Source organism: Carassius gibelio, chromosome A21 (assembly GCF_023724105.1).
Source record: "Carassius gibelio isolate Cgi1373 ecotype wild population from Czech Republic chromosome A21, carGib1.2-hapl.c, whole genome shotgun sequence".
In the NCBI taxonomy this organism is placed as follows: domain Eukaryota; kingdom Metazoa; phylum Chordata; class Actinopteri; order Cypriniformes; family Cyprinidae; genus Carassius; species Carassius gibelio.
Window position 1 is genome coordinate 16,746,930 of NC_068391.1, and position 27,106 is coordinate 16,774,035.

General features: G+C 38.2%; 2 protein-coding genes across 5 annotated transcripts in view; one reads left to right on the forward strand and one right to left on the reverse strand.

The window, feature by feature from the left end:
• Positions 1 to 22,077, reverse strand: part of LOC127941755 (Krueppel-like factor 8) — a 39,000-nt gene extending 16,923 nt beyond the window's left edge. The window contains exons 1-2 of one of the 2 annotated variants that reach the window (XM_052537133.1): positions 21,475 to 22,077; positions 1,066 to 1,170 (exon numbers count right to left, since the gene is read on the reverse strand). In XM_052537133.1, the coding sequence (XP_052393093.1) occupies positions 1,066 to 1,170; positions 21,475 to 21,759 (390 nt within the window). In that variant the 5' untranslated portion in view covers positions 21,760 to 22,077. Of the gene's footprint in view, positions 1 to 1,065; positions 1,171 to 19,753; positions 20,053 to 21,474 lie in introns of those variants that run through there. The other variant, XM_052537134.1, reaches the window with a different exon arrangement.
• rbm41 (RNA binding motif protein 41) lies at positions 21,296 to 26,982 on the forward strand. 3 transcript variants are annotated; one of them, XM_052537129.1, is made up of 7 exons: positions 21,296 to 21,395; positions 24,533 to 24,649; positions 24,855 to 25,056; positions 25,214 to 25,418; positions 25,512 to 25,993; positions 26,320 to 26,467; positions 26,707 to 26,982. In XM_052537129.1, the coding sequence occupies exons 1-7, from the start codon at positions 21,382 to 21,384 to the stop codon at positions 26,844 to 26,846; spliced, it is 1,308 nt and encodes a 435-aa protein (XP_052393089.1). In that variant the 5' UTR covers positions 21,296 to 21,381; the 3' UTR covers positions 26,847 to 26,982. The 3 variants fall into 3 exon arrangements, with proteins under 3 accessions (XP_052393089.1, XP_052393091.1, XP_052393090.1); XM_052537131.1 differs by lacking the exon at positions 21,296 to 21,395 and adding an exon at positions 23,673 to 23,746; XM_052537130.1 differs by lacking the exon at positions 21,296 to 21,395 and adding an exon at positions 24,429 to 24,454.
• Positions 26,983 to 27,106: the final 124 nt, after the last annotated feature.

Consider the following 27,106-nt stretch of genomic DNA (forward strand, 5'->3'; position numbering starts at 1 on the left):
TCAGACTGTAAGATACCATCCGGCAGAGGGAATTGCCTGTTAATGATCACTCTTCTATTTCTTCATGCTCTTTTGTATATTTAGTTATAGGGAAAAAATTATTTCCAAGTTCCAAAGCATTCATGGAAAACTGATAAATGGACTGTCTTCAAAGAATTTATTTAGCTCTTTGCTGGTCTTAGACACACATGGGATGCATATCTGCTGCATGTTAAATGTAAAAAAGAAAGTGCTTTTCAAAAACAAATTTCAATTTGATTAGCTGACTTTACAGGACTAGGAGTTGGGTTGCACTGATTTTTATCGGTCACCTAAAAAAAACGTTTATAAGTTAAAAGGCAGCTACAATAAGCTTTTCTGATTAAGTCAAGAAATTTATTTGCGCACTTGGCAGGGTAGAAAGTAAACATCACAGACAAATCTATTTCTGGTCACCTTACATCTAGCTCAGACAACAGCTTCCTGTCTTGTTGTTCTTTTCCAGGAGGAGCATTGTGTGATGTCTTTTATTCTAGAAAGCATTTGATTGGACAAAAAATATATAGTACAAAATGTTCTAACTATCATAACCTTCCGCTAGAGGTGTATGTTGGACTTTCAAATATTTAGTCTGCAGAACCCCCCACCCCCTTTTCCTACAATCAGCATATTCAGACCTCCCTCCATCCAATCAAAAACCAATATATAGAACCAATTCCCCACTGTACTTTTTTTCTTTTTTGACAATCCATTTCACTTGGATGTTATATGGAGGAAAAGATCTGTTGCTACTTTTGTTTCATTGAGACTTTAACGCCTGAAAGTACAAAGTTAAATACTCCAGAGAATCATATGCATTTGTATAATAGATATTGCCTAAACATTTAGATATGCCCTGTCCTTATCTAGAAAGAAGTGATCCAAGTTCATCCAGTCTAGAGGAACCATGAGGACCACTGACTTCATTTCCATGACACTGCAACCACACCCCTTACCAAAAACTGCAGGCTTCATATCCTCCCATCCCACTACGAAGTTCAGCAGCCCCACACACACACATATGCCACATTACAAAAGCTAACTCACCACCATACACTCCACCTCCTCTGGCTCCGGCTTGATTTGTATGGATGGCATCTCCTCAACAGGCTCAGAGGTGGCTGCACTGGATTTCTTCGGACTCGTCTGACACTGTGAAGTCAAGAGCAGAGCGTCAAGTTTTAATCTTACCAACAGTCTCAGGAGTTCGAAAAATCCACAATCTACAATTCGCCCGAACAAAGTGACCCAAGTTCGGAACTGAATCTAGTATAAAGTTAGCAAGAGGCTACAGAGAGAGAGTTAAGGATTCTCACTAGACCAATGTGAGAAGAGTAAGAAGACTTTTAGTCCCTCTTAAACTCAAGTTAGTTGGGGGAGGAGGAAACAAAAGAGATGATGGGTGGAAAAGGCCTAGACTGAACTATACTAAAGATACTTTAGATAGTACTTCAACAATACCTTAGAAACTAAATGACAAAGGTGTAGAAACACAGAAGATTAGATGTGGGAAAAACTGACCAGCTGGAGAAAGACGAGGAGAAAAGGGCAAATGAACCAGTAGGGAGGAGTAGTCAGCAGTGCTGCGTCGCCTCCCTCTTCGAGCCAAGGAGAGTCACACCCAGGTCTTTAAGACTGAGTAGCAAAAGAGAGAGGCCAGTCTCACAGAGTAGTGCAGCAGTATTAGTGAAGAGAAAGAGAAGGGGGGAAATGTGGTAACGCTTAGGCATGAGGGTGGGAGTGGGGGTCATGTGACCCAGCTTCAGTAGATTCCACAAAGAGGTGTGGCCCCCCATAAGCTGGGGTGTGGCCGCCCTCTATGTGCCCCTCCTCCAAACCTGGCACGGACACACGGTGAACACATGCAGTGTGAAGAAACATATATGCATTCCTTTTTATGGCTAATGTTGTCTGAAATGGCTGGTAAACACCAGTGTTTGTCGTGTTGTAATGCTTCATACACACTCAATGCGAGTAGAACGTCTGTAAACAGGGTCCAAAAAGCACTCTCCAATTAAACTTGCAGACGGACAGGTATTTTAATTTGAACTGCCACATTTAAGAAACATTTTAAGAATGATACACTCGAAAGAAATGCTGGGTTATTCCAACCCAACTTTGGTTCAAATATGGACTAACCTTACTTTTGGGTTAGAATTTTTTTTTTTTTTTTTAATCCAGCAACTGCTGGGTCTGACCATATTTGACCCAAATTTGTGTTGAAACAACCCATCATTTTTTAGATTGTAGGCTGACACTTGCTGATGACCATTGACCATTTCTAGCTTTAAAAGACATTAACAATTAACTTAATAATTAAAAATGAATAACATATGTTATTTTTAACATTAAAACTACATACACAGAAAATAAGTTTTCTATTATTTCTAATGGGCACTGATGTACCAATTAAAAGTTCTCTCAGCCAATATAATCAGGGGATGGGCCTCTGCAGGGGGATAGGATCTAGTGCCACACGTCTTTACAACTATTAAGGAATAATCAAAATGCTGAAGACCTTTATCCTGGAAATGTTATCATTGGTTTATCTATGATGCCTAAAGGTTTTTCTTGTATTTATTTCAAACTCTATTTGGCAACACAGGTGTATAATAGTCCTTACGCAGAGCCACCAAGATGAAAATATGAAGTGTGCTTATGTTTTTGTTCTTGGTGCAGCTAGACTGGGGAATGGAGAATTGCTCATTTCAAAACTCACTACGAGCAGTACAGTCTCAAATATGCAAGGAAGAACACTGCTAAATAATATTTATATAATTAAAAATTATATTTTAATTTATAAAATATAATGCAAAATACAACTTCATGACAGGTACCTTTTATCTTAATTCACCCACAACTCGCAGAAAATGACTTTTTGACTCGCAAGTTATGCACGCAAGGCTGGCTCCGGCAAAATGAAAGTATTTGAGCACTTCAATGATCGAGAGTAGTATTTGCCCACTGGCAAATCCTTTGGAGAGATGATGATGTGCATTGGTGAGGAAGCATTACCAGAGTATGTGAGTGTAAATATGTGTGTGTGAAGGCTCCCCTGGGAGCTTGTGCTGTGAGTAGTTCCAGGAATAAAAGAGGGTGGGGTGGGTGTGACCCCAGGTCCCTCTATGCCCCAGCAGGAAGTTATGGAGAGAGGAGGGGGTTCGTATTACTCAGAGAGGGAACATCAAGGATTAGAGAGGAAAACACAAGGTAGAGAGGATAGCAGAGACGTAGTATTGAGTAGAAAATGAAAGAACAGGGAAGATTGGTGGTGGAGGGGGGGAAGAGAGAACCATCTCAATCTGGGTCATGAAGTTCTCACTCAGTCTCTCCCAAGCCCCCGTGGCAACCAGTCCCCGCCCCAGTGCGACGTGGGTAGAGTGGCCGCCCGGGACTGCATAGCTCACCACGCACACCCTTCTGTCCATTGCTCCTTCCCCAAAGAGTGTCATACTTTTGGTACTCATATTTAGGAAGTATTGGCTGTAAAAATTATATTGGAACCTAAGATTCCTCATCGTGTTAAGCATTCTAAGAGGAGGACCTATAATCCACATGATAAAAACCAAAATGTTGGGGCAACCAGAGCAAAAAGACCAGTGCAATGCCAAATTGTTAAAAGCCATTATCTTCTACTTCATTAAGTATTTAAAGTTAAAACTGCAATAATAATCAGAAAATGCAATTTACTGTGTACAGTGCATTTACATTTACAAATTCAACCAAAGCTGCTTTCAAATGCAGATACACAAAAGCTGTTTTTCTTACCTAACTTTAATTCTCCCTTATGTTTACAAAAAAACATCTGGATGAAGGAAGCCACACCAGATTGATTGACTATTGCATGTATTGCAGAAACCGTTAGCAGTACAAACCCAGCCCTAATACCATGACGCATTATATCTCTTGGGCACTTCCACAAAAATGTCAGGGGCTTCCCAGGCTTGAATCCCAGTTTTTCAAACTTGACCATCAACTGAGACACGTCACAGGACCTAAGGTCAGCAGAACCTTATTATAAACTGTTGCTCTTTTGAGAATGTTACTCTGGGACTTACTAGGACCAGAAGGGGCTCAACTCATAATGCATGAGGCCCTGAGATGGAAGTAGGACGTCAGCTCTGAATGACTGAAAGGGTGTTCAAAGCCGCATGTTGCACAATCGTGTAACCTGAGATTGAACGTTGGCTTGTGTTCCATACCACGGCTAGACCCAACTGGACCGCCTAGGAAGAGTGGTTGAGAGGGTGCAGGAGAAGTATATACGGAGGGGACAGGGAGGTGTGTGTTGTTCTCTGAGCAGTTTGGGAAAGTTTTCCTAGCAGCAGGGAGGAAAGGCAGGGCCTCTCCTGCTCCCCTGCTGTCATATAGCTAGTTTCTCTGACCGCTCTAAAGCCCCTTTCACACTGCACGTCATTGTCGGGTCGCCTTCTGTGTGAAAGCAACCACGACCCGGGATTGATTACCGCATTGAACCCTGGTCGGGGACATAGTAACATTGCGGGGTTCGACGAGCGCTGTGTGAACAAAAGCCAGATCTAATTCCGTGTCGAAGTGATGACGTGCGTTATCGCGCGACTCTTTGACCGTCTGTTTTGAAGGAAGATCAACGTTCGCGACGAAAACATATGTGCAAACTGTAATGAAGCAGAGATCAGTTAGTTCCTCACTTTCCGCGCTGACGCAGAGATCGTTTGCTTGCTTCAGTGAAAGTATAACGTGCCTAGCGTTTTCGACTCGTACATTACACGTCACGCGCTGATGTCACGTGTCGTTACGGGATCTTCAAGGGTTGTGTGTGAAAGCACGCACATATACCGGGTCATCACTGGCAGTGTCAAAGTGCAAAATCTAGCGACCCGGGAACAATTGCAGGAACACTTTACCTGTGTATTTGCACGAATGGCAGTGTGAAAGGGGCTTAAGTAAAACCTTTGCTCAAATTCAAGTACAAGAGCTGCCCCACTCTAGGACCATGTTCCTTCACTGATTGATTGAGGCAAATGGAGGTGGAAGGGAATATAATAGTGAAATCATTCCAAGTTTAAAAGGATATTTGTTGAATCCGTGTCCAAATTAGTGTTTTTAAGGGAAACCCAAGACATCTTATTCTGTCAGGAAAAATAGGTATCACATAGCCACCATCTCTTAAGAATGTCTTCCAAAGTGATATCATTGCATTAACTAGTGTTATTGTAGATACTTACCCAACCAGAATCTGCACATAGAGGATTCAATAAATTAAACTTAAAATGAAAATCTTGAAGTTACCTAACAAACTACAGTAGCTACAGTAACTCTCATTTCAGGTTTAGCACTCTAGTCTACATTAAGTATCATATGAAAGCTCACAAAATAAAAAGCGGGGTACTTGGTTGTTTTAGTCTAGAAAGCATTCTACACAAACATTCACACAGATTGCTCTACTGTCTAAGACAATGGCCACTAAGCCCTAAGGTGGAAAAAAAACACAAGCTCACACAGAGTAAACACGAAAATCATGACAGCGGAAACTGATATGAGATCAGATTTTGTGACATGCTGCATAGCAAAGCTTGAGAATATAAAGGTACTGTAGTGATGTGAGATCTTGTTTCCAAGGATCCTGCTCATGGAATAGGATTGCTTAACTCAGTGTGAAGAATCCTGGCTAATATTTCACCTAATCTTAATTAGTAGGCAAAACTTGTGCAACCTTTTCTGTTTTTGCATAATTTACATTTTGGTGAACATTTGCATTAGTTTTCAGTTTTCTTTCCAATCATTAGTTTGCACACTTCGACTGACAGCGCTTTTTTTGCACTTCACTTTTTAAAACGATGTCAGGTAAGCTGCTTGGTTAACTGATGTGACACACTTTCACATTCAGCGAACAAGCTAGTAGTGTATGACTTTCTGGCCTGAACAAAGAATTTGCTCATCGATTCATATTTGGAAAAAACAAAACAAATCAATTCTAAATGTAATTATGATTAAATTTCTTTCCGTAATTTAAAATTCCCGATCGTGTGGATTCCTATTGAAATGACTGTATTTCCCCCGAAAATATTCAACGAATCACAGAGAATGTGACCACACCTTAAGACAGGACGATACTGTTTGATCGATAAGTGATCAACCATTCATGTTAAATCTATCCTGCAGAATGCAGAACATTCTTTTTTAGCTTTGAGGAGTGAAGACATCATGTGCTCATGTGAATTAACATTTTGCAGATATATATTTTTAGATACATTTAGAACATTTATCAGTTAAATGCATCAAAATTATGACGACTCATCTAGCGCTCACAGGGTATACCAATTTCTGTCCAATGATATTAGCAATAGCAAGTAGCAAATAATGGTTCACAGCTGTTACATAAGCTAAAAGCGCGTGAACTGAACCAACCTCTAAGGGAATAACTGACTGACGAGTAAACTTACTTTGTCTTAGCTTTTCTCAGAGCCGCTCCACTAACTCCATGCACTGCCAAATAAGGTGTTCGAGGACCAACTACGAAAACAAATGAGATGTTCCTTTAGTTTTCAAACAAGACGACAGCCTTTACAACACTTGATAAGAATAAAAAAATTTTCAAGAAAATAAGGTCTCTGGTTGTATGCATGTGCAAATCTGCGTGTACGTGTACATGTTTGTTGCTGCTGTTTAAATATGTCAGAACAGCGTAATTTTAATGCAGTCTGTTGGGGCCTGAGGCACATCTTGTTCTGTGTACCAGCCAGTGCTGTCACAGTGTCCCTCCATGTAATCAACTCATCGGTCAAAAAGCAAAAGAAGAGAAAGTAAAAGAGTGAGAGAGAGAGGAAAAGATAAAAGAGGCAGAAGGGGAGGATACACATGTAAGGTCACAGCTGCATGGGGTTTGTGTGGGGGATGAGCAGGCAAAGGGTTTGGTGAGACACACGGAGCACAGGCTGTGGTGCAAGGATTCTGTCTTACCCTCTGGCTCTTTCCCTTAGCCTCTTAAAGGTACAATGCCTCCCTTTGGCCAAAGACCACCCTGTGTCAGGCGTCTCTCTTTAAAGCACTATGCCCTTAAAAAGTATTGCTCTGGTACCAGTTATAGTTTCAGATGGTAATACAATTGAACTTCGACATTTGTCTAGATTTTATTAATTGCCGTAAGGTCTGGCACACTTTTGTAGCTTGTCACATTAGTGAAATTTCACAAAAATTGTGCATGCAAAAAAGGTCTATTGTCTATTTCAGTAATGTAGTGATGTATGAAGCACAGCTCACACGGAAGTCACTTGCAAACCAAGCAGCTTTCTTTTGGTCAACATGACGAACTTGAACCAGTCGTGAAATCTGTGTGGGGGAAACATTTTGCAGTCACATAAAATTTTTGATCGCATGGATTCCTATTAAAATGACTAGACTGTGCCCATGAAAATTCGCCAAACCATGGTAAATGTCACCACTGTAAATGTGACAGGACAAGATTGTTTGAAAAATATGTAAAGTAACCTATTCAGCAGAATTTTGCATAGCAAAAACAGTGCAGAAAATGCTAAAGTTAATTAGTACTTTTGGTTCAGAACATCGGTTAACATTACAAAAATAAGAGGTCATCTTTCAATTCAGTACTGTATCCCCTAAAAAGAAGAGACTTATGGCGTTTTTCCACTGCGTGGTATGACTCTGCTCGGCACAGTTTGCGTTTCCAATGCAGTTTAGTTTCGCTTTAGAGTGTGCAGGATTATAGAGTGGTGGAACTATGATGTCACTTTGTACGCAAAAACTCAGAAGCGAGTTAGCATTTTAGCATTTCCGGTCGGTCTCATTGTCCCAGAGTAAATTGATTTTTTTTTTTATGGGATCTTGGTTAAATCCCTAAAATAAGGTCCGTGGTTCACACAGGCTCAAGATACTTTCACGTTTTGTTCTACGAAATAAAACACTCCAGTTACACCCTACTCGTGATTTTTTTAAACGGTTACATTTCTTAAAAAAGACAATTGCTAACAAGTTAGGCTCTAGTTTTGTATTTATTCCAGTATGCATGAAAAGGCTAATGTAGCGTGGATTAAAATTCATACACTGAGTAAATCCTTTTCACTGAACACGCCACAATAAGTTTAAAAAAAGTTGTGGGAAGCATGGTGGTGGTCATGCTGAAGTTGAGCGAACGTGGTGCTATAATTCATTTATAGCCCAAGTTTATATATATATATATATGTTATATTATCTTGTGGAGATTATCTTGATGGACATAATGTGAATAGAGAATGGGAATCTACGTCATGACGCGCTGGCTTCCGCCATGTTTTAGGTCACGCTAAGGAGCACAGAGTGTAAACCAATGATCTACATCAGTGGTGTAAACACATGCAAATGACCACAGAAAAATCCAACCGTTAACTATTAATATTTTTTTTTGAAAACCATCTTACTCTTAGAAAAAAAAACTGAATATGTTAATCTCTTTAAAAAAATAATAATAATAATTGCTCTGTGGTTTGTCTGAGAGGCTGCAAATATTCATTCAGTCTCCTTCACTACACAGTGGTACTAATATCGGCTAACTAATAAAACATTTTGGTTAGAGTATCAAAACCATGTCTATTTTTTAAAGGGGAGAATACATATCTAGATCTCAGTGGATCATTTATTATTGTTAGATATATCATCATATTGCCCAGTAAAATTGCTCAGTGTAAAGAATTAAGCCATTATCGAGGGAGCTTACTAGAAGCTGCTTTGAAACGATTTGTGTATTGTGGATGCTATACAAATATATTGACTTGAATGAACCAAGGTGAAGATTCTTACTATTACAGATGCTGAACAACGATGCCAGTAATCAAATAAATGAATGAATGTAACTTAATCCGTACAAACAAATGGCTGGGTATCAACTTGCTGCCCCAAGATAATGTTTCCATATATGATTTTCTTCAGTTTGCAGTGTGAGGGCATAAAGTTTAATGCAAACGTTGTATACAGGGGTTAAAGCAAATAAATATTTAAAAAATTGTGATCCTGAACTTTTTTCGGGGGTTGGGGCGGGGTAACACATGTAAAGCATGTGGGACAACTTTAACCTTTTAAAGGATACTATGGCAAAATTATTGCTTTCTTTATTCAAACTTATTTTATTTTTCATGAATGTATGGTTGACCTGAAGAATGAAAGCTGTATCATACACTTGGAAAATTATGAGCTATATCACTGCATATTGGCTAGGGCTGTAACTAATGAAGAAATTACATGATTGTTTTGAACAATGCTAAAAATAACACATTAAGTATTGAAACAAATAGATTCACAGGGCACCAACGGACTGGTGACGTTTAACCTTACAGTGCGACTAAACGATGTTTAAATCCATAAAATTTTAATATTTGGTCGCATGCAGAATCTTTTAGTTTGAAATCGCAATGTACAATACATGACATATTTAGACATAGATTGACGTATTCTTCTGTGTTGGCAAAGGTTTATAAATGATTAACGTTTCAAATAGAGATAATGCATACTGCTTTTCCAGATGAACGTTAATTCAAATTCACAGCATATACAGAGGGAGAGTTTAGCCCTTTTCCCACATACACTTTTTCATTCCAAGCTCCTCTGCTATCAACGAGAGGAACGTCTGTACTTCCTCATCAGACAACGAACCGACACTTTTTGGTTGTTAAAAAAGGTGCGCTAGTTCAAAACTGTTCCATTCAATCTTTTGCTGGCTGTGCTGATTTAACTCTAGCAGTACTGTTGTGTCTTTCCGTAGAAAGTTCAGTGACATGGGTAGTGATGATTCTCTCCAGAGTTTACATATCATGTTTCGGTAATGCTAAGGTTCACTTGGAACCTCAACCAAGGTGGTACTAAAAAAAAAGTAACTGGTACCAGGTACTGTACCCAGTGGAACCCCCCCCCCCCCCAAAAAAAAAGTGAACCATACCGAACCGTACCATGCAGTGGAACAGCACCATTAGAGACTGGCCTCGAGTTAAATCTCTTCTCTTGGCTGCCTACAACTCCACTCTTCCTCTTCAGCCAGAGTCGTGCCACCCTCACACACACAAGTCATAGTGGAACAAAAGGGCTGTGTGCAACAAGGGCCCTGCCTCAGAAGAGTCTGCTGGGAGATTAAATGAGAAGCAGCAAGCAGCGAAAAGAGTTTTTGAGGTGAGAGTTGAGACCAATAAAAAGAACCACCTGAATAGGTCACGGCCAACTGAATGCCTGCCGCAGAAGACACAGGGTCTACAAATGGTCTAAATGAAGGACAACCCACTCTACTTCAACATTTCACACTAAAACGATGAATTTCAAGGTGTCATTCTCAAAAAAATGAAAAACTATTATTTGATACTTTGAATTTACATGACATATACACTCATTGTTTTGCAGTCATTTTGATGAATTCTGATTTAATCACACAAATTATATCTATTATTTACCAAAAATCTCCAGAGTTGAGAGATTCAATCAACTCAAACATGATACCATTGATGTCAGTGCGGTTTGGCCACAAAACCGGGTTCCGATCGCAGTCTGCTGATAATCGCTCCTTTTGATTCTGTGATTGGTGATCTCTCAAAAATGTAAATAAGCATTGTAGGCTCTTTCTTTGCAATCTTATCTGTCCGAATAAGAACTTTTGTGTAAGCGTCCATTTTTTTTTCTTTTTTAAAAGAGAGAAAAAAATACAGTAAAAGTAGTAATGTTATCATTGCAATTTCAAATAACCATTTCTAATTGATGGTGTTTAAATGTAATTTATTCCTGTACTGCTTCAATCTTCAGTGTCTCATGATGCTTCAGAAATCATTCAGAAACATTTCTTAGTTTTTATTATCAATTTTAAAAACGGTTGTGCTAATTAATATTTTTGTGTAAACCTTGACCAGGGCTCCAAACAAAAAAAAATCGAGTAAGGAGCCATTGGCAGAATCTGTACCAATATCATGGACCATAAGCATCACTTGGCCACTGAGTGTAGTTTGGGTTCCTCCTCAATGCATCCTGTAAATGTTGCACACAAAAATAAAGGTGCTTCACGATGCCATAGAAGAACCTTTTTTTGTCTAAATGGTTTCATAAAGAACCTTTAACATCTGAAGAGCCTTTACATTTCACAAAAGTTTTTTTTCTTTGGTGGTGAAAGCAGAAAAAGGTCAGAAAGAGATGGTTCTTTAAATAACCTTTGACTGAATGGTCTAGCAAAATGCTCCTCTTTATAGTTATTTTTCTAGCTGACTGATGAGCTTATGCACACAAATGGTTACTGAGGTGAATGTATATTACGTTGCAATGTTTACAAGCTTTACACGTTTTCCGCAGTTTGAAATGGTATACTGTAGGTTCTCGTATAATATATCCTAGCTTATGATGTTAATTCATGTTCATTATGTACTCTAGAAGTAAAAAGAAATAATTAATAAGTTCACATGCTTCTTGAACTAAGGCACAAACTGCATTAAAGAGTGCCAAAACTGTATTTATTGTTTGAAATTCATTATGAATTTGGAATAATTTTGAAGCTGATACTTTGTTAATTATAAAGTAACAAAGAACAAAGCTTTTTGAGATTACTGGCTAGCAAGTGTGCTTCAAATAATGAAGTCCTCGCATTAACAAAACACAGCATAGACTAAAGCCTGATTTATACTTCTGCGTCGGACCTACACCGTAGGCTATGCATCAAGGGTGATTTATACTTCTGTGTCAAAACTACGGCATAGCTCCTTCCGTATGTACTTGTGTTTTATGTCTGTTTATGTTTACTTTAATACATTTTAATGTTACAGCTTCTTATATAAAATAAAACAAAGCAAAAAAACAAGTGTTATACACAAAAGGACAACGACGCAGAAGTATAAATTGAAAATGACGCATAGCCTACGGCGTAAAGGCTACGGTGTAGATCCGACGCAGAAGTATAAATCAGGCTTCAGTTTTCATTTATACTTCTGCGTCGTTGTCTAAATACACACATGCAAACCGTTAGTCTGCAGTGTACACGGGCATGTTGCTTGTCTAACCTGAGCAGACCATGGCAAAAGCCGAAGAAGAAGCGTCTCGTCGGAGAAGCATTATAGCTGCAACGGCTACAAATAAATATAAAATCATTAAATCATTATTTCAAACTACAAGGAGACAACGGACGGGAGAAGATGCCATTCTTTCCATCTCCACAAATCGACTTGTACCACAGCAGATAAACATTGTTTACTGATGTATAATGCTATGTAGTAAAATAAATGATAAGACACTTGTTCTTTCCTTTGTTTTATTTTATATAAGAAGGTGTTACATTAAAATATATTGAAGTGCACATAAACACACACAAAACTCAAGTACAGGTGAATCTCAATAAATTAGAATGTCGTGGAAAAGTTCATTTATTTCAGTAATTCAACTCACATTGTGAAACTCGTGTTTTAAATAAATTTGATGCACACAGACTGAAGAAGTTGGCTCACATTTAACAAAAACCCACCAATCTAGATTGTGGTCCGCATAGAACTGACTTTGATTTTAGTCGCAATTTGGAGCCCTGATGACATTTTTTCAGGATTCTTTGATGAAAAGAAAGTTCTGATTTTTTCTTATCTTTTGTAACATTATTTTTGTCAATTTTGATAAATGTAATGTATCATTGCTGAATAGTATTAGTAGTATTAATGTATGAAAAATCCTGATCAGAGCATGCCTATATATAATCCTATATGATAAAAAGAAGGCTTCAAATAGACCTTCAAATAGGTACTTCTTTCAGTGATCAGACCACTCTTACACAAGACAAAAAAAAAATAAAAAACCAATGCAACAAATAATACCAAGTGATATCAAACACCAATAGCATTAGCACTTTGTATTCAATATTAAAGATAAGTCAATTTTAGCATGTAAGCAATCATATAATTTCAGGAGATTTGCTATTAGATATATTGCTACTTTGAGGGTGTTTTGGGTCTTTTTTGAAGTTACAGAATTGTAATTTTTGGGTGTACTGTTTATTTAAGAATACCAACAGTGATGGCTGGGAATGTATATTGGCTGTAAATAAATTGTCACACACACACATAGGACTTTCTCTTTATTGTTGGCAAAGTCACCAACCATAGCAGTGAACTTGGCCTTATCTCACCACACCCCTCTGACGCAAACTCTGCTGCTACTTCCCATAGCCCTCCCCACCCTAAAACACACACTCACACACTCTCACACAACAGTCCTACCATGCTCACTGCTTTGCCTCCAGTTCTTGTACTCGAAAAGAAAGGTCTGCCCTGCATAAAAACAGAAATGAAGTTTCTTCACAGGACGCTTGGCTGAAATGTAGCTTTGCTAATGTAATGCAAACCTCAATATTTCACCTCGTCTCAAACCATTTAATGCCTGTGAAGCACCCAGGCAGGAAGGAAGAAGTTTCTCTCTTTCTGAAAGCCAGCTCATCTCTCCTGCAGAGCTGCACAGAGAGAGAGAAACGGAGAGCAAGAGAGAGCTGGTGATGTCAGATTGAAAGGCATAGGGGCAAGATGCAATTCCAAAGAACATACCTGAGAGGATAGTATACTTCCCTGGAAGAATGTGCTTGAGACAGACACATTTATGCCTCGCTCCTTACAATTAAGCTACAGTAAAAGGCTAATGCAAATTTCAAGCATTTGCATGCGTTTAGAGTGGGCTACAGGAACAAAGGTTTCGCAATTTTTTTTCCAAATCACGTAATTCTGAGCTATGGCTTGCATGCCGTTTCCAACATCAATAGTCCCACACACACATTGAGACACACCCTCCCCACCCTGAGCACCCCACCCCCGCTCCCTCGTTTCATTGCAGACGGTTTGGCAGAACTGCAGGGGTTGCTATGGCTACGGGATTCTTTTCCTGGTTAATGATTGTGCCGCAATGGTAGGGGGTCATTCTGTCACATCACCTCTAATCTGGGGAGACATGGACAACATCCTTACAGTCCTATACCACACACACAAACACACCCCTAAGCCACCACTCATCTGAAATATCACCTCTAACTTGGTTTACTTCCTTTAGGTCTGGGAGCTAAACCACATAACGTTGCAAGTCCCCTTCAACCGCTCGCTTAGTCTCATTTTCCCTCAAGCCAGTAAGCTGGTGTCTTACTTCCTCTGCTCTCTCGGACAACTGAATCCTCCTCAGCCAGCTCTCAAAGTAAAAAAAAGACCTTGATCATATCTGAAGTACATTCATTTCTTCTGCCACCAGCAACATACATAATCTAAAAAAAAATCAGCACCCCCAAAAATCCAGCACATTCTCAATGCTTTTGCTGAACTCAATCTCATTTTAATATCAAAGAAACACGGAATAAAAAATTGCCTTGGTTAATGCTAAGGATGCACCAATACCGGTTTTTGATGAGTAAGATACCAATACTTAAATTTTTGGTATTTACAGATTACTGATAACTGTATTTTTATTGCATGTGTAATTTTTACTAATTATTAAATTTAGTGAACTCTCATTTCTACAGATGGCATAGAGGCTGATTCATTTGTAATTTCCAGTTTATAATATACAATTTCCTTTTTTCAAGAATTTAAAAAAGCTTGAAACCCTCGTAAAAGCCATCAACATGCTCATGAATTTAGCCTCTTCCTATGATGCCGTTCAGAAACATGTGATATGTTAAATGCTAACCCTTGTGCAAAAAATGTGATTGCAACTATTGAAGCTTGCCAATGAAGCCCATAGTATATTATGCATTCGTTCATACAGCGGATAAGATGCAAATTTCATCATCAGCACACCTACATTTTTTTTTTTACAAAGTCATTTTTATAACTGGAGTTTGTAACAACTGGAGAGAAATAGCACAGACACTGTACAATGATGAAATTTTGTGTGCATGGTATCAAATGGAATAAGTTGTAAGATTAGATGTATATGCTCAGCATTTTAGAAAAAGTGACACGACACATTAACACTGATTAATAAATGCATTGGTTCCATGTTTGTTTGTATACCGTGTGTAAGGTTTAGGCACATAGTCCAAGTCTTCTCCATTTTTAGTTTATCTCTGTGGCAGAATTACAGAGCCACATGCTGGTTTGGGAAAAAACGGGGAAAATAGGGAAAGCTCTGGAAGCCAGCCAAAAGTATATATTCTAAAAATGAAATCTCATTCCCAAGACTGTCAAATAAACAATAGTAGAAACCTATATCTACATCCCATATCTAAAGGTGTAATGTGGTGTAATGTTGACCCCAGGCCGTAGAATGTAAGAACATAAAGGGATTTTACACCTGAGTGAGTGTGAGAGTCTTTTATGACCTTGTATTAGTGGATCATAAAAGACAAGATGGACTGTCTGTTTTCACACACTGTATTCAGAATAAGGCCTAAACAGAAGGTTTTTCTGGGATTGAATATTTTCGAAAATGGGTTTCAAAGTTTTTGAAAATGACACCATTGTCGTTTCCATGTAAACACCCAATACAGGAATCTTTGAAAACGGTGACACCTTTCTCGTGCTTAGTACGTGTTAGATATGTAGACATGCGCATTATGTGTGGATTTTAAAGGCAAGCGCGAACATTCATACACAACAATGGTGGAGTACCTGGTACTGTTGTTGCTGCTCAAGAGTTTGCTAATGCTTCTTTGGCAAAATGTGGATTTACTTCACCAATATTCCAACCAATCAATCAATATTACAGACGCATCATATACATAGACAGTAAAAGAAATGGAAACAGCGACCCCATTGGATTTAACGGAGAAAAATGAAGTCAATTAGAACCATGCACTTCCTGGGGGTCGGGCGTACTGCGCAGACTCAAACTGAGCTTGATGACGTAGATATCACGTGAGCAACCTGTAAGTCTTCTAATTGCTGTGCCAAGGGAAATCTGAATCACCCACAGAATCTTGCAGAGAAGGCGAGGGTGAACAGGAGCAAATTTTCGTAAGTATTCTGATTAATTATCTCTCTTGACTTTATGCCTCCGCGCCCCCCGACAGCCTCATAGACAGTAAAAGATTGCCTGCGAGCTTCTCCTCTTCTCCATACGGTAATTTCTCTACTGTGCGACAGAGAGTTGCTGGTTATGACGCAATCATTAGCCTATTTTTTACAAAAACTGCTTCTACGGGACCATAACTTAAAGATACAAGGTAATGGAGCCTTTTATACATTTTCGTGGCTCAGGTGTAAAGTTATTCGCTGTCAAAGTGACGCCAAAATGAATGGGAGTCAATGGAATGCTAACAGCAGGTGGGGGTCCGCTAGCCAATGGCGGCGCCCAGGGGTGCTTCAATAAAATATGAAACCTGATCATATACTGATCATATACAACATATAATCGTCACTTCCCTACAGGTACAAGGTGACAACGCCAACTACTTGCCTGGCATATGTAATACAGCATATTTTTCTCGTGTAAACTTAGCCTAATAGCCTTCATATTGTTAACATTCTTGAGAGTAGAGTAAGGAAAAAGGGCTTTTAATAGGGGGCAATGGTCAACAAAGCATGTGATGTTGAGGCATTACACCATATTATTGACTTATCTCAAATATCTAATGAGGAAGTGTCCTACTTCAAATGGTACAGAATCAAGTTTATACAAAACAGAACACTGAATCATTTGTGTTGCACTTTTAGAACTAAGCTTCAGGACAGGTTAAGGGTGTGACGCTAAAAGTGCAGTCAATAACACAAGAGGCGATTTAAGACAGGGAGTGAGAGGAACTGCTAGGCGTACACCACTGCCACCCTGCAAAAACACAACCTCAGTCACACCCAGGGCCGACTGCACCCTTCTGCTAAAAATAACTGTACTCTAGGACAGTTGCAGTCTCTAACTGTCTCAACTCCTAAAAACAGATGCACTTTACATCCCCCCGTCCCAGCTTGTTGGCTTGATTAGGCAGCCAGTGGATGCCTCAACCTATAAACACCCTTCTGAAGTGATGTCACCCTGACAAAACCTAAAGACTGAGGCCTACAGCGTGTAGCTGAGTTTTTGACCAAAGTTTGTCCATAGATGTTAATGATTACCAGCTGTCTGGCACACCCAGACCACTCTCTGTTCCTCCAATGATAATGCATCAGTCCACTCACCTCCTTGACTCTGTCAATAACTCGCGCAGGAGACTCTGCTCCCAAGAATGAGCTCAGTTGCAGAATATACCATATTAAAGGCAAAAAGTGGTGGACAATTACATTAATTAGGTCTAAAGACTGATTTATAGTTCTCCTTCTGACCTCTACCATAGCCTATACATTGACACACTCCCTTACGCTGAAACCTGACGTGCACCACTCCAAAAATCTAACAGGGCGTCAAATCTACATGGACCACAAAGGCTGTGATCTGCTAGAATCCCTCCATCCATATGTACTTCAGTTTTGTGTGCATTTATTTGCACTTTAACATATTTTAATTTGTGCTGGGCAACGATAAATCATTTTTGATCACGATTAATCTGTGATTAATCGCATTATTGTCTGTGATTAATCGCAATTAATTACAATGTTATGCACAAAAATAAAAATTCATTAAAAAGTGCATTGTACACTTTTTTCATTTAAAAGTAGTCCTAATGCTATATTAAACAAAAGTGTAATAACATTTGGTTTGCAAACACTTGTGGTACTTTTTACAGTAATGCTCTTTTTACTTAGTAGCAGTTAAAATATTTATTGTAGCCTAAATCTCAATTTATAACATTAATGTAATTAAATTTAATTAAATATAAAACAAGCTATTTGTCACTGACAGGACATTAACGTTTTCATAGAACATATTTTATAGTTTGTTATAGAAAAAGAAATTACGCTCGGAGTCCAGAGCCTTGATCATAACATTGGAACAGTCACCTTCCTATTAGAGACCTTCATGATCACGGGACCCATCACAGCAGAGTGCCGTGCGGGACAACACTTGATTGGCAGCTAGAGACTTGTGTGTGCGGGATACGGGAAAATAATTAGGGTGTGCTCACACTAGGCAATCTTAACCATGAGAGAGCGCATTTTACCCCTAAAGCCTGGTTTGTTTGACTTGTGTGATCGCTCCGTTAAGCAGATCTTTTGATACATGCATGATTGCCTGAATATTTCTGTATTCTGACTGTAAAAAGTGATAGATCTGTAAAGCCATATATTGTGAAAGGGACTTGTATTACTGGCTCAAAATAATAAACCACAAAGTTAACAAAATGATTTAATCCACTGTGTTGAGAAAGAGCGCTTCTCTGTTGTCTTCACGTGATTTTTCACTTTTCTTCCAATTATTTTCAACGGTCGCTTTGTCGTGTCCAGTGTAGACAGACTTTAGCTAAAATAACGTTTTAATAATCTATAGAACAGTGTGCTTATATGCTCCGAGAGCGGACACTGGACTAGTAATACAAAACACAGAGGTCTGTTAAGAGCAATACTTTTAATATAGATAAATTGTTATTAGGCTGAGCTACTGTACATTTTTTTATGACTGCCGTATTCACAAGTATTTAAATCAATTTAAAGTATTGTTTTGATTTTAGGAAATCTTTGATGAGAGGTTTTGATCAACTTTAACAACAGGAATCATGGCGGAATATCCTGTAATGTCCCCTTCGCAGGGTACTTACAGTCGAATAGAATAAACATCTGAAGTGATGAGAGATACATACAAAATGTGCAGAGCGGGAGGTGGCAAGCAGTGGAATTGGGAACCACTGGACTAAAAGATGCAACAGAACTCAGTCAAGTTAGGCAAGGCAATTTATTTCTAAAGTTAGGTTAGACATCACACTGAATTTAATCCGGGTGAAATGTGACTGTGAGGGATAGAAAGACATTTCATCAGGTAAACAATCAGTATAGTGTTTAAAAACAGTACAATCCATTGAATGCATTGAATTTTAATAACATCTAATAAGCTGAATGTTAAAATATATATATATATATATATATATATATATATATATATATATATATATATATATATATATATATATATATATATATATATATATATATATAATGACGTTGTCTGGGCTGTTGCTGTCTGACTGACCTTACATTTTCTGAAACCAACCAATCAAATCTCAAAATAACCCCCTCAGCTCAAAGACCCCTTTGCTATGTGTTGGGTGACTGATCATATTATTTTGTGCCTGTTACAAGCTGACCATATTATATTGTATATATATTTGTTTTATACACATCTCTAGATGACAGTGTAACCCATTAAAAGTTCTAGTACTTACTTTTGTTTAGCAAAAACAAATAAAAAACAGTTACAATACACACTACCAAATGTAACCAGACCCCCTAATAACATTATAGGGTAGCAACAACATAGTTTTTCATCTCAGGTAAATGCAAGGCTGCTGCCCCTTTAAGACAGCAGCTAAGATGGTGTCTCTCCAGCGAGCAGCATTCGGCGCGCTTCCTTCCTGCCTTCGCCGCTTTAAAACAGCAATGCAGATAAACGTCGACTCTGACAGATGTGCCTCACACCGACTTTGTCGCGAGCTGTACAAGTATTTCAAATGCACCAGCGCAATCTTAAGGGGGCTTTTGGATAAGCACGGGCTAAGAGTCGCATGCACAAGGAGTGAAGTAATCACACAGCAGCTCAGATGTTATCGGCTCATTTCGGTTAACGGCGAGCAAACCGAAACAGGGTAACTACTCATAGATGAGGAACTCAGGCAGAGTCCCGCAGAATGGAAATCGGACAGCGACAGCCTTCAAAAGCTACCGTTTACGTTGCAAATGAGTCGAACGATAAACGGACTTACTTTTTTGTTCCGAGTCTCCGTGTGCATCTCGGTATCTAAGCGGCGGTGAAGGGGTGGAGTGGAGGGGGGGTCGACCGGATCGGGCGGGGTGATATTTGAATAACAGTGAGGTCGATGTCAGTGTTTCCACCTCAGTATTAGAGGAGAAAGATGCGCTCGTTGCCTCGGTGGATCACAGAAATCATATCCCCGGCGTCGAGAAATAAACCCTCTTTCCGTCGCCCCGGTCGTCTTTCAGTGTGCGTTTGTTGCCTTGTTTCAGGGTTGGGCTCGAGCTGTGAGTCTCTCCTCCGCCTCTCCCTGCTGCTGACCCCACCCTGCGTCCCCACCCCTTCACTGTGTCAATCACTGTGTGTGTGTGTGTGTGTGCGTGCAGCCTGAGCCAGCAGCGGCGCCCAACGTGCCACCACGATAACAGAACTTGAGAATCATCATCGCACCCTGTGTCACCCAACCTAATGACGTCAAGTTGCACTGGATGTTTGGAGCTGCTCAACTGTTGTGGTCTTTTTGCATGAGTTGATAATACCCCATATGTGCATTCATTATTTGCCTTGACTTTTGTCTTGTAACTGAGTGTGGAAGGTTATTTAGCTATAGTTTGGAGACAAAATGCACCTAAAGAAGGCAAAAGGATGCAAAAAAAAATATTTAGGCCCCATTAAAAAAAATAGATTTTTTTTATTGTTTATTATTGATGTAGTGTAAAATACAGACTGTTTAGTGGTACGTAGGGTTATGGCTGTAATTACAAAAAAAATTATCACACAGAACTTGATGTGGTCACAGTTTCATTCTGCATATGTTAAAATGAGGAGATTATCAGTGATTATTTTATTCCACTGACAAATGGATAAAAGCAAAAGATAAAGTAATCTAAAGCCAATTAAATATCACTTTAACTTACAATGTTTATTATTTGTTAAATTATTGTTTAGATTTATTTATTTGAGGTGGGGGGGGGTATTTTGATATAATATTATACCAGTTCTCTCACAATATAAATGGGTCGCTCGCAAAGGAATCATCACTGTATTTAGGGGTCACTTGCATACAAATTTTACATGCCCCCTGCATTTTAAGAATGTGTTTAGATGAATCTCTTCCTTTATATCCAGAAGTTTCACTTTGAGTGGGCGTAGGCGAGTCATAAATAAGGCCAGTCATATGTTAATATAGTATTTGGTGTATTAAATTAATAAGTTTGCTTATTAATATAATGCTTCAGGGTTAAGTAAAAATGTCTAAATGTTAGAATGTATTTTCATGAAATGTGATAACTATAGAGTAGTGTTTCTGTTAAGTATTCTGTAAAAACAAAAAACAAATGAACCCCTTAAGTTTATTATTTAAAAAAAAGCCCCTTGGCAATTCATAACAATGCATGCCTTTCATGTCCTTTGAAGAATATAACACAACTTAGTGAAATATTTTATTTGCATAAGCTGTTCACAATTCAGGTTCTTCAAGGACATTCCTATTTTCCATGACATACCCCGTTTAAAATATTTGTTTCCCTTTTCCGTTGGTTTTAACTACATTTCCCATAATCCGCTTCACTTTCACTTAACTTCCTATTGAAACAGGAAGTTAACGATGCAAAAGGAAACATGAAGTGATAAGGAGCTATGAGGCTTACATGGTATGGTTTCTGTATGGAAATGTCATGTAATATCATTAGCCAACTTCTTAACGTGTAATAAATAAATAGTCTTACTTACGGAATGCGGGTTTGGTGTCGAGACAAAAACAGTCGGCACTCTTCCTTCCTTCAGTAAGAGTTTACTTGCATAGCCTGCATTAAACTGTGATAGGTTCACAAATGAGTCCGTGCTGAAATGCGCTGAACAGATGGTTAGGGTCGGACTGAAACGATCAGGGACGTCGGTAAAGAGAAACTTCAGCCAGTCGTTTCTGATGCTGGGATCCTTTGGGAGGCTGTGCAGAGACACGGGCTCGATCCTACAGCCAGGAACAGCACAGCGTTTGATAGATTTCCCCCACATCTAGATACAGAATAAAATAACCCTGTGCTCTGCTTCTGATCATTAAAAATAATATTAACCTCCTATAGTTTCTCAGCTGGGCGGGCCATAAATGTGGGCGATCTTATGTTAATTTCTCGTGGCTGTGACGTCAATACCATGAGATGTGTTCTGAATGACCTGATTTTGCAGCTGCAAAGGAGTTATGCAATACTTCTACTGATATTTTGCCATCACCATTATATGACCATAAAAGCATTTTTATTCACACTCACCTTTTAGCTTCTGATGTGTATGGGGCTTCCTTTTACTGGAAACTTAATTCATTGGTTCTCTTTTATAATGAGGTGAAAGATGAAATCATTAAGATCATTAAAAAAAAGGAATAAAACTAGACAGGAGAACAGCTAAAGTAGTTCCTGAGATTATAAGTATGAAATTGGCACGTATATTAGACATTTTTTTTAGGGATTTGGCAATAAAGAAAAAAATATATATATTATATATATATGTAAATTTACAAATCTCCTGTCTAAAAATGTAGATAATTTGCTTGATTGTGAAAAAGCAGAATTGGTGGATTTACAACACAAATTAGATACAATATATAAACATAAAGCTTAAGGGGCATTTATTAGATCGCATAGGAAATGCGCTCTGCATTTAACCCATCCGAAGTACACACACACACACACTGTGAACACACACGCGGAGCAGTGGGAGCAAATTTATCATATTCAAAGAGACTGAGGAAGCTATTAATTCTTTAAAAGCCATCAAATCTCCAAGAAACGGATAGACTTAATTCTGAATTTTATAAGATGTTTAATCATATTATAGCCCCTTTTTATTAAAGGCTTGTGAAGAAAGTAAAGAGAAAACATTATTTCCAGCAACATATACCAAGGCCTAATAAGCCTTCCTGAAATCAAATACACACAGTATTGAACAATGATTATAAAACATTAGCTTTAATCCTGGAAAAAAACATTAAAACATGTTTTAAGCAACGAACAAACAAAGCAAAAGAAGTGTCTTTTAACTTGATCCATAGGTTTTATCCTGTCAAGAAATTTTTACAGAAGTTAAGAGCTGACACCGAACTAACAAGTCCTTTTTGTTTGAATGCTGATGAAACAGTGGTACACTATATATATAAATTATTATTTTATTTTATTTTGTTTTCATTTTTTGGTCATGTCACTATAGTCAGAAGTTTTGGAATGATATTAATGCGTTTTTTGCAGACTCCTCAATAAAAATTAGGAATATTATATTCTTAGGCAAATTTTACATTCACAAATGCTAATTTTCAAATTGTAAACCTGTCATTGTCTTTTTAAAAGAAATGGAAAGTTATGTGAATGTGATTTCGGTGTCTACTAATATGAAAGTATATAAAGAGAATTTGCTCTGCATTTAAGGTCTTCGTGTAAGTAATCTTATGTAATATAATAGCTCATAATGTATTGTATTTTTATTATGTTATTTTTGTTGTTTTTATTTTTTCTATTTTATTACTTTGTTTTATTTAGCTTTTTTATTGTCTCTAATGTTTATATTTTTGTATTTTCTTTTTTTTTTGTAATGTTTTTGCAGCTAGGGTGGAATTTTTAAACGTCAGCTATTGAAACGACGTGGGAAATCTTGGTTTTCGTGATATTAATTGTTTTAATCATAAAATTTTCACCTTAGTTTCTGTATTTGTGAAGCTAATTAGTTGTGTTTGGTGGGGCTGAATTATTATTATTTTTGCATGGTAACTAACAGACAATTTAAGTTCAAACTCAGAATAAATTGAACGATTTCCTCAGTTATTATATTATATATTATTATTATTATTATTTTATCATTCATATTTGTTTGTCATGATATGCTATTATGCTATTTACATAGTCTCGCCAAGCCTGACTTGTCCTTTGATTTAAACTACATATCCCATGATCCTTTCAGGCGAAGCTTAATTCCTGTTGAAACAGGAAGTGCGGTTATATGTAAACATGCAGCGGTAAGGGTGAATTGAAAGCTTTTTTTATGTAATGTTATGTTTGATTTTGATCTGAAACTACTTGCATATTATACTATGACCGTATTCTGATTCGAGGAGACTTATTCCTTTAGTGGTATTCAAAAAGAGCCGATGTCTCGTGTCGATAAAGCTAACGTTAGTCATATCGCAAGCCGATTGTGATACAAACGCTCACATTTGTTGTATGGTGGGATGCTACATTTAATTTAAAACTGTTTTATTTTATTGTTTGTATATAGAGGTATTATGTTCAGTTTTAATGCTGTTTTGTGGTTTTATTAAGATTAATTTAGAGACTGCGTAGAATATGTGTAGGACCATTAACTGCAAAGAGTGAAAAATTATGGAAATTAGAGAATAAAAACGCGACAATTTACAACAAATAAAGCTGTAAAATAAATCCATTTTAACGTTTAAAATAAAATATTGAATTTTAATTGAATATAGTGAATAATAAACCAACTGGAAATTTTAATTTTCAGCTGCTAATTTACTATACCTCATGAACCCAGGAGTGCGATGATTGCAAGAACAATCACAAATTGTATTCAAATGTATCACTTAAATTGTATTTACAAATCATGATAATGTCATGGATGTGCTGTCTTTAATTTATGCTGGCCAAAAAAAAAGAAGCAGAATAAGCATAATTAACACAAATAAATAAAACATCTGGATGCATTTGTGGTGGGGAGAATTTATAGTTCATTGTATTTGGTATGAAAAGTTGAAAAACAGTTGACAGGAATGGTTTGTGATTTTCAGGATTACTCGTCATGCCGGTGATGATGTGCCCATCCCTGAAGAGCAAGAAACAGAGGGCCAAAGACAACTACACAATCTGCTCCTACAGCAACTGGATACAGATGTAAACATTGACCGGTCAGTTAACTATTAGCTATTAAGAATTTTGATAGATAATTTTTAATCTGCTGCACACAGTAAATTGGTGTGGATATTGGAGTTTCCCGTCAGTATTGTTATTGTCTACTGAATTATGTTTTTATGTTATGTGTGTGTGTGTGTGTGTGTGTGTGTGTGTGTGCATTTTATAATATTCACACATTTTCATATTTATTTGTTTTAGGTGTATCGCTAAGAAGAAATGCTTTGCTCCAGCAGCAGTATACAAGCCTTTCGGGGAACAGGCAGCTGGTGTAAGGAGTCTGTCCCAGTTCCAGGCCTTGCAGGACGGGGATCAGGAACTTGCCGCTCTGAGAGAGCTGGGTCTTACAGATGCTGAAATAGAGCTGTGGAGATGCAGGGATCAAGCAGAAAGCTCTTGGAAGGTCTGATTACACTTATCTTAATTTTGGCCGTAAGTTTCGCCTGACATGTTTTCAATGTAGAGATTTTGAATTGTAAGCATTGTGAGAAATCTGAAGGGGGGAGGATGTCAGCTGTAAGTCGCTCATTGCAATATGACCCAATTCACAATTTTCTCAGGATAGAGGGGTTTGCATTGCACCTGAGGTCAGGAATGAGCGCCTGCAGGTCATCCGGGATAAAATGGCAGCGCATGCAGAGCTGCTGTCCAGACCTCAGCGTTTCTCAAGCAGTCGGCCACTTTCCCGTAGGGAGATGGAAATCGAAAAGGCTCTTTTTCAAGGAAGTGACCGCAGCAGCTTCCTTACTGCCCTTTACCACAGAGGTTAAGAGAATACAGTAATATGAAGTAGTTTTACATTTAGATGCTTGCTTGAACTTCCCTGTTTGATACTCTACCGGCTTTTTTTATCCGCAGAGTCACCAGGCAGCCAGCAGGGGGCGACATCCGTCATAGCAATGGATCATTTCTATAAAGACTTTCTTGAAGACCAGAACAAAAACTTTTTGGATATTTCAGAGTGTTTGCCTCAACCAAAAATTGCTAGCAATATCCAACGTGAATCGCCAAGCTCTAAAACAGACCAATCACAAACTCCCACAGTCCATGATTCCGGCCCAACCAAAAACCAACACACATGCTCAGAACCAACCTCCGTGTCAGACACTGTCATCCAACCACAGGCTCAAGAAAAAAAGGTTATACCTACAAAAGTGACATTAAGCCAATCCATTGGCACACTTAGTGCAGCTTCTGTCCATGGTCATGATGGGCCTGTTACAGTAAGTGGAAGGATAGAGGAAATTTCAGATGAACAGATCAAGAACAATCGGGAGACAGAAGAGGGTATACGAAATATTCCACGATTTAAGAACTACCAGAGGGGAACGCCATCTAATGTAAGTGTGGATAACAGCAACATAACTGCTTTAGAAATGTTAATGAAGTAAATAACGCATTGGTAAGATATATTTATAATATGTTAATATAATACAATATTTAGATGTAATATTCAGTTTGGGGGTCAATTTTTTTATGCCCATCAAAGCTGCATTAATTAGATCAAAAATACAGTTAAACAGTAATATTGTGAAATTATTAAAGTGTTTTCTACTTTCATATGTTTTTAAACATCATTTATTCCTGTGATGGCAAACTGAATTTTCAGCAGCCATTACTCCAGTCACATGATCCTTTAATTTTTCTCTCCCTCTTGTGTGTGTAGGTCCTGTGCGTGAAGAACATGAGTCCACGGGCATCGCTGGCTCAGCTGGTTTCTCTCTTTTCGAGGTTTCAGAAGGACGACACGCAGCCCATTCTGTACCGCTTGCTAACTGGCCGACTAAAGGGCCAAGCTTTCATTACATTTTCTGGTAAGAGATAGATTTTACAAAAGTTGTGCATTATTATCCCCCATAACAGACCACCATTAAGGGCTTAAATTCACTTCGCAGGCTGTTATTTAATATGACCGGTTCTCAAATGTGAACCGCAGGACATAATAACAATGGTGGCACCATTTTACCATTTCTACAATTTAAAGTGAATAGCATACTATCAGCACTCAGAGTTTATTTAGATCTGGATTAACTTATTTTGTTGTGTTTCACAGACGTCGAAAGTTCCCAAGCAGCTCTAGACTTGTTAAATGGCTACAAGCTGCTTGAAAAGCCACTTATCATTGAGTTTGGTCGAGAGAGAAATAAAGAAACCGATGCACCCTCTGCAGATCCCAAACCACCTTCAGTATAAAACCATCATGCAACGAGAAACCTGTCTAACTGTATTTAATAGGCTTTTTCTTTATTTGTAAACAGTATTGTAAATGGTTCATTTACATTAATTTCATATGCTGTTTATTTGGAAATAAAGTGACTTTGTGAATGTCTCACCGTCTGTTCCCAAAACAAGCTTATCAAGAGAAAGTTGTAATTCTTCTGTTCACCAGCAGATGTCACCCTGTCTCCATTACTTAATTCTAGACGTCAAAAACGCTTGGTAGTGTCCTGCGC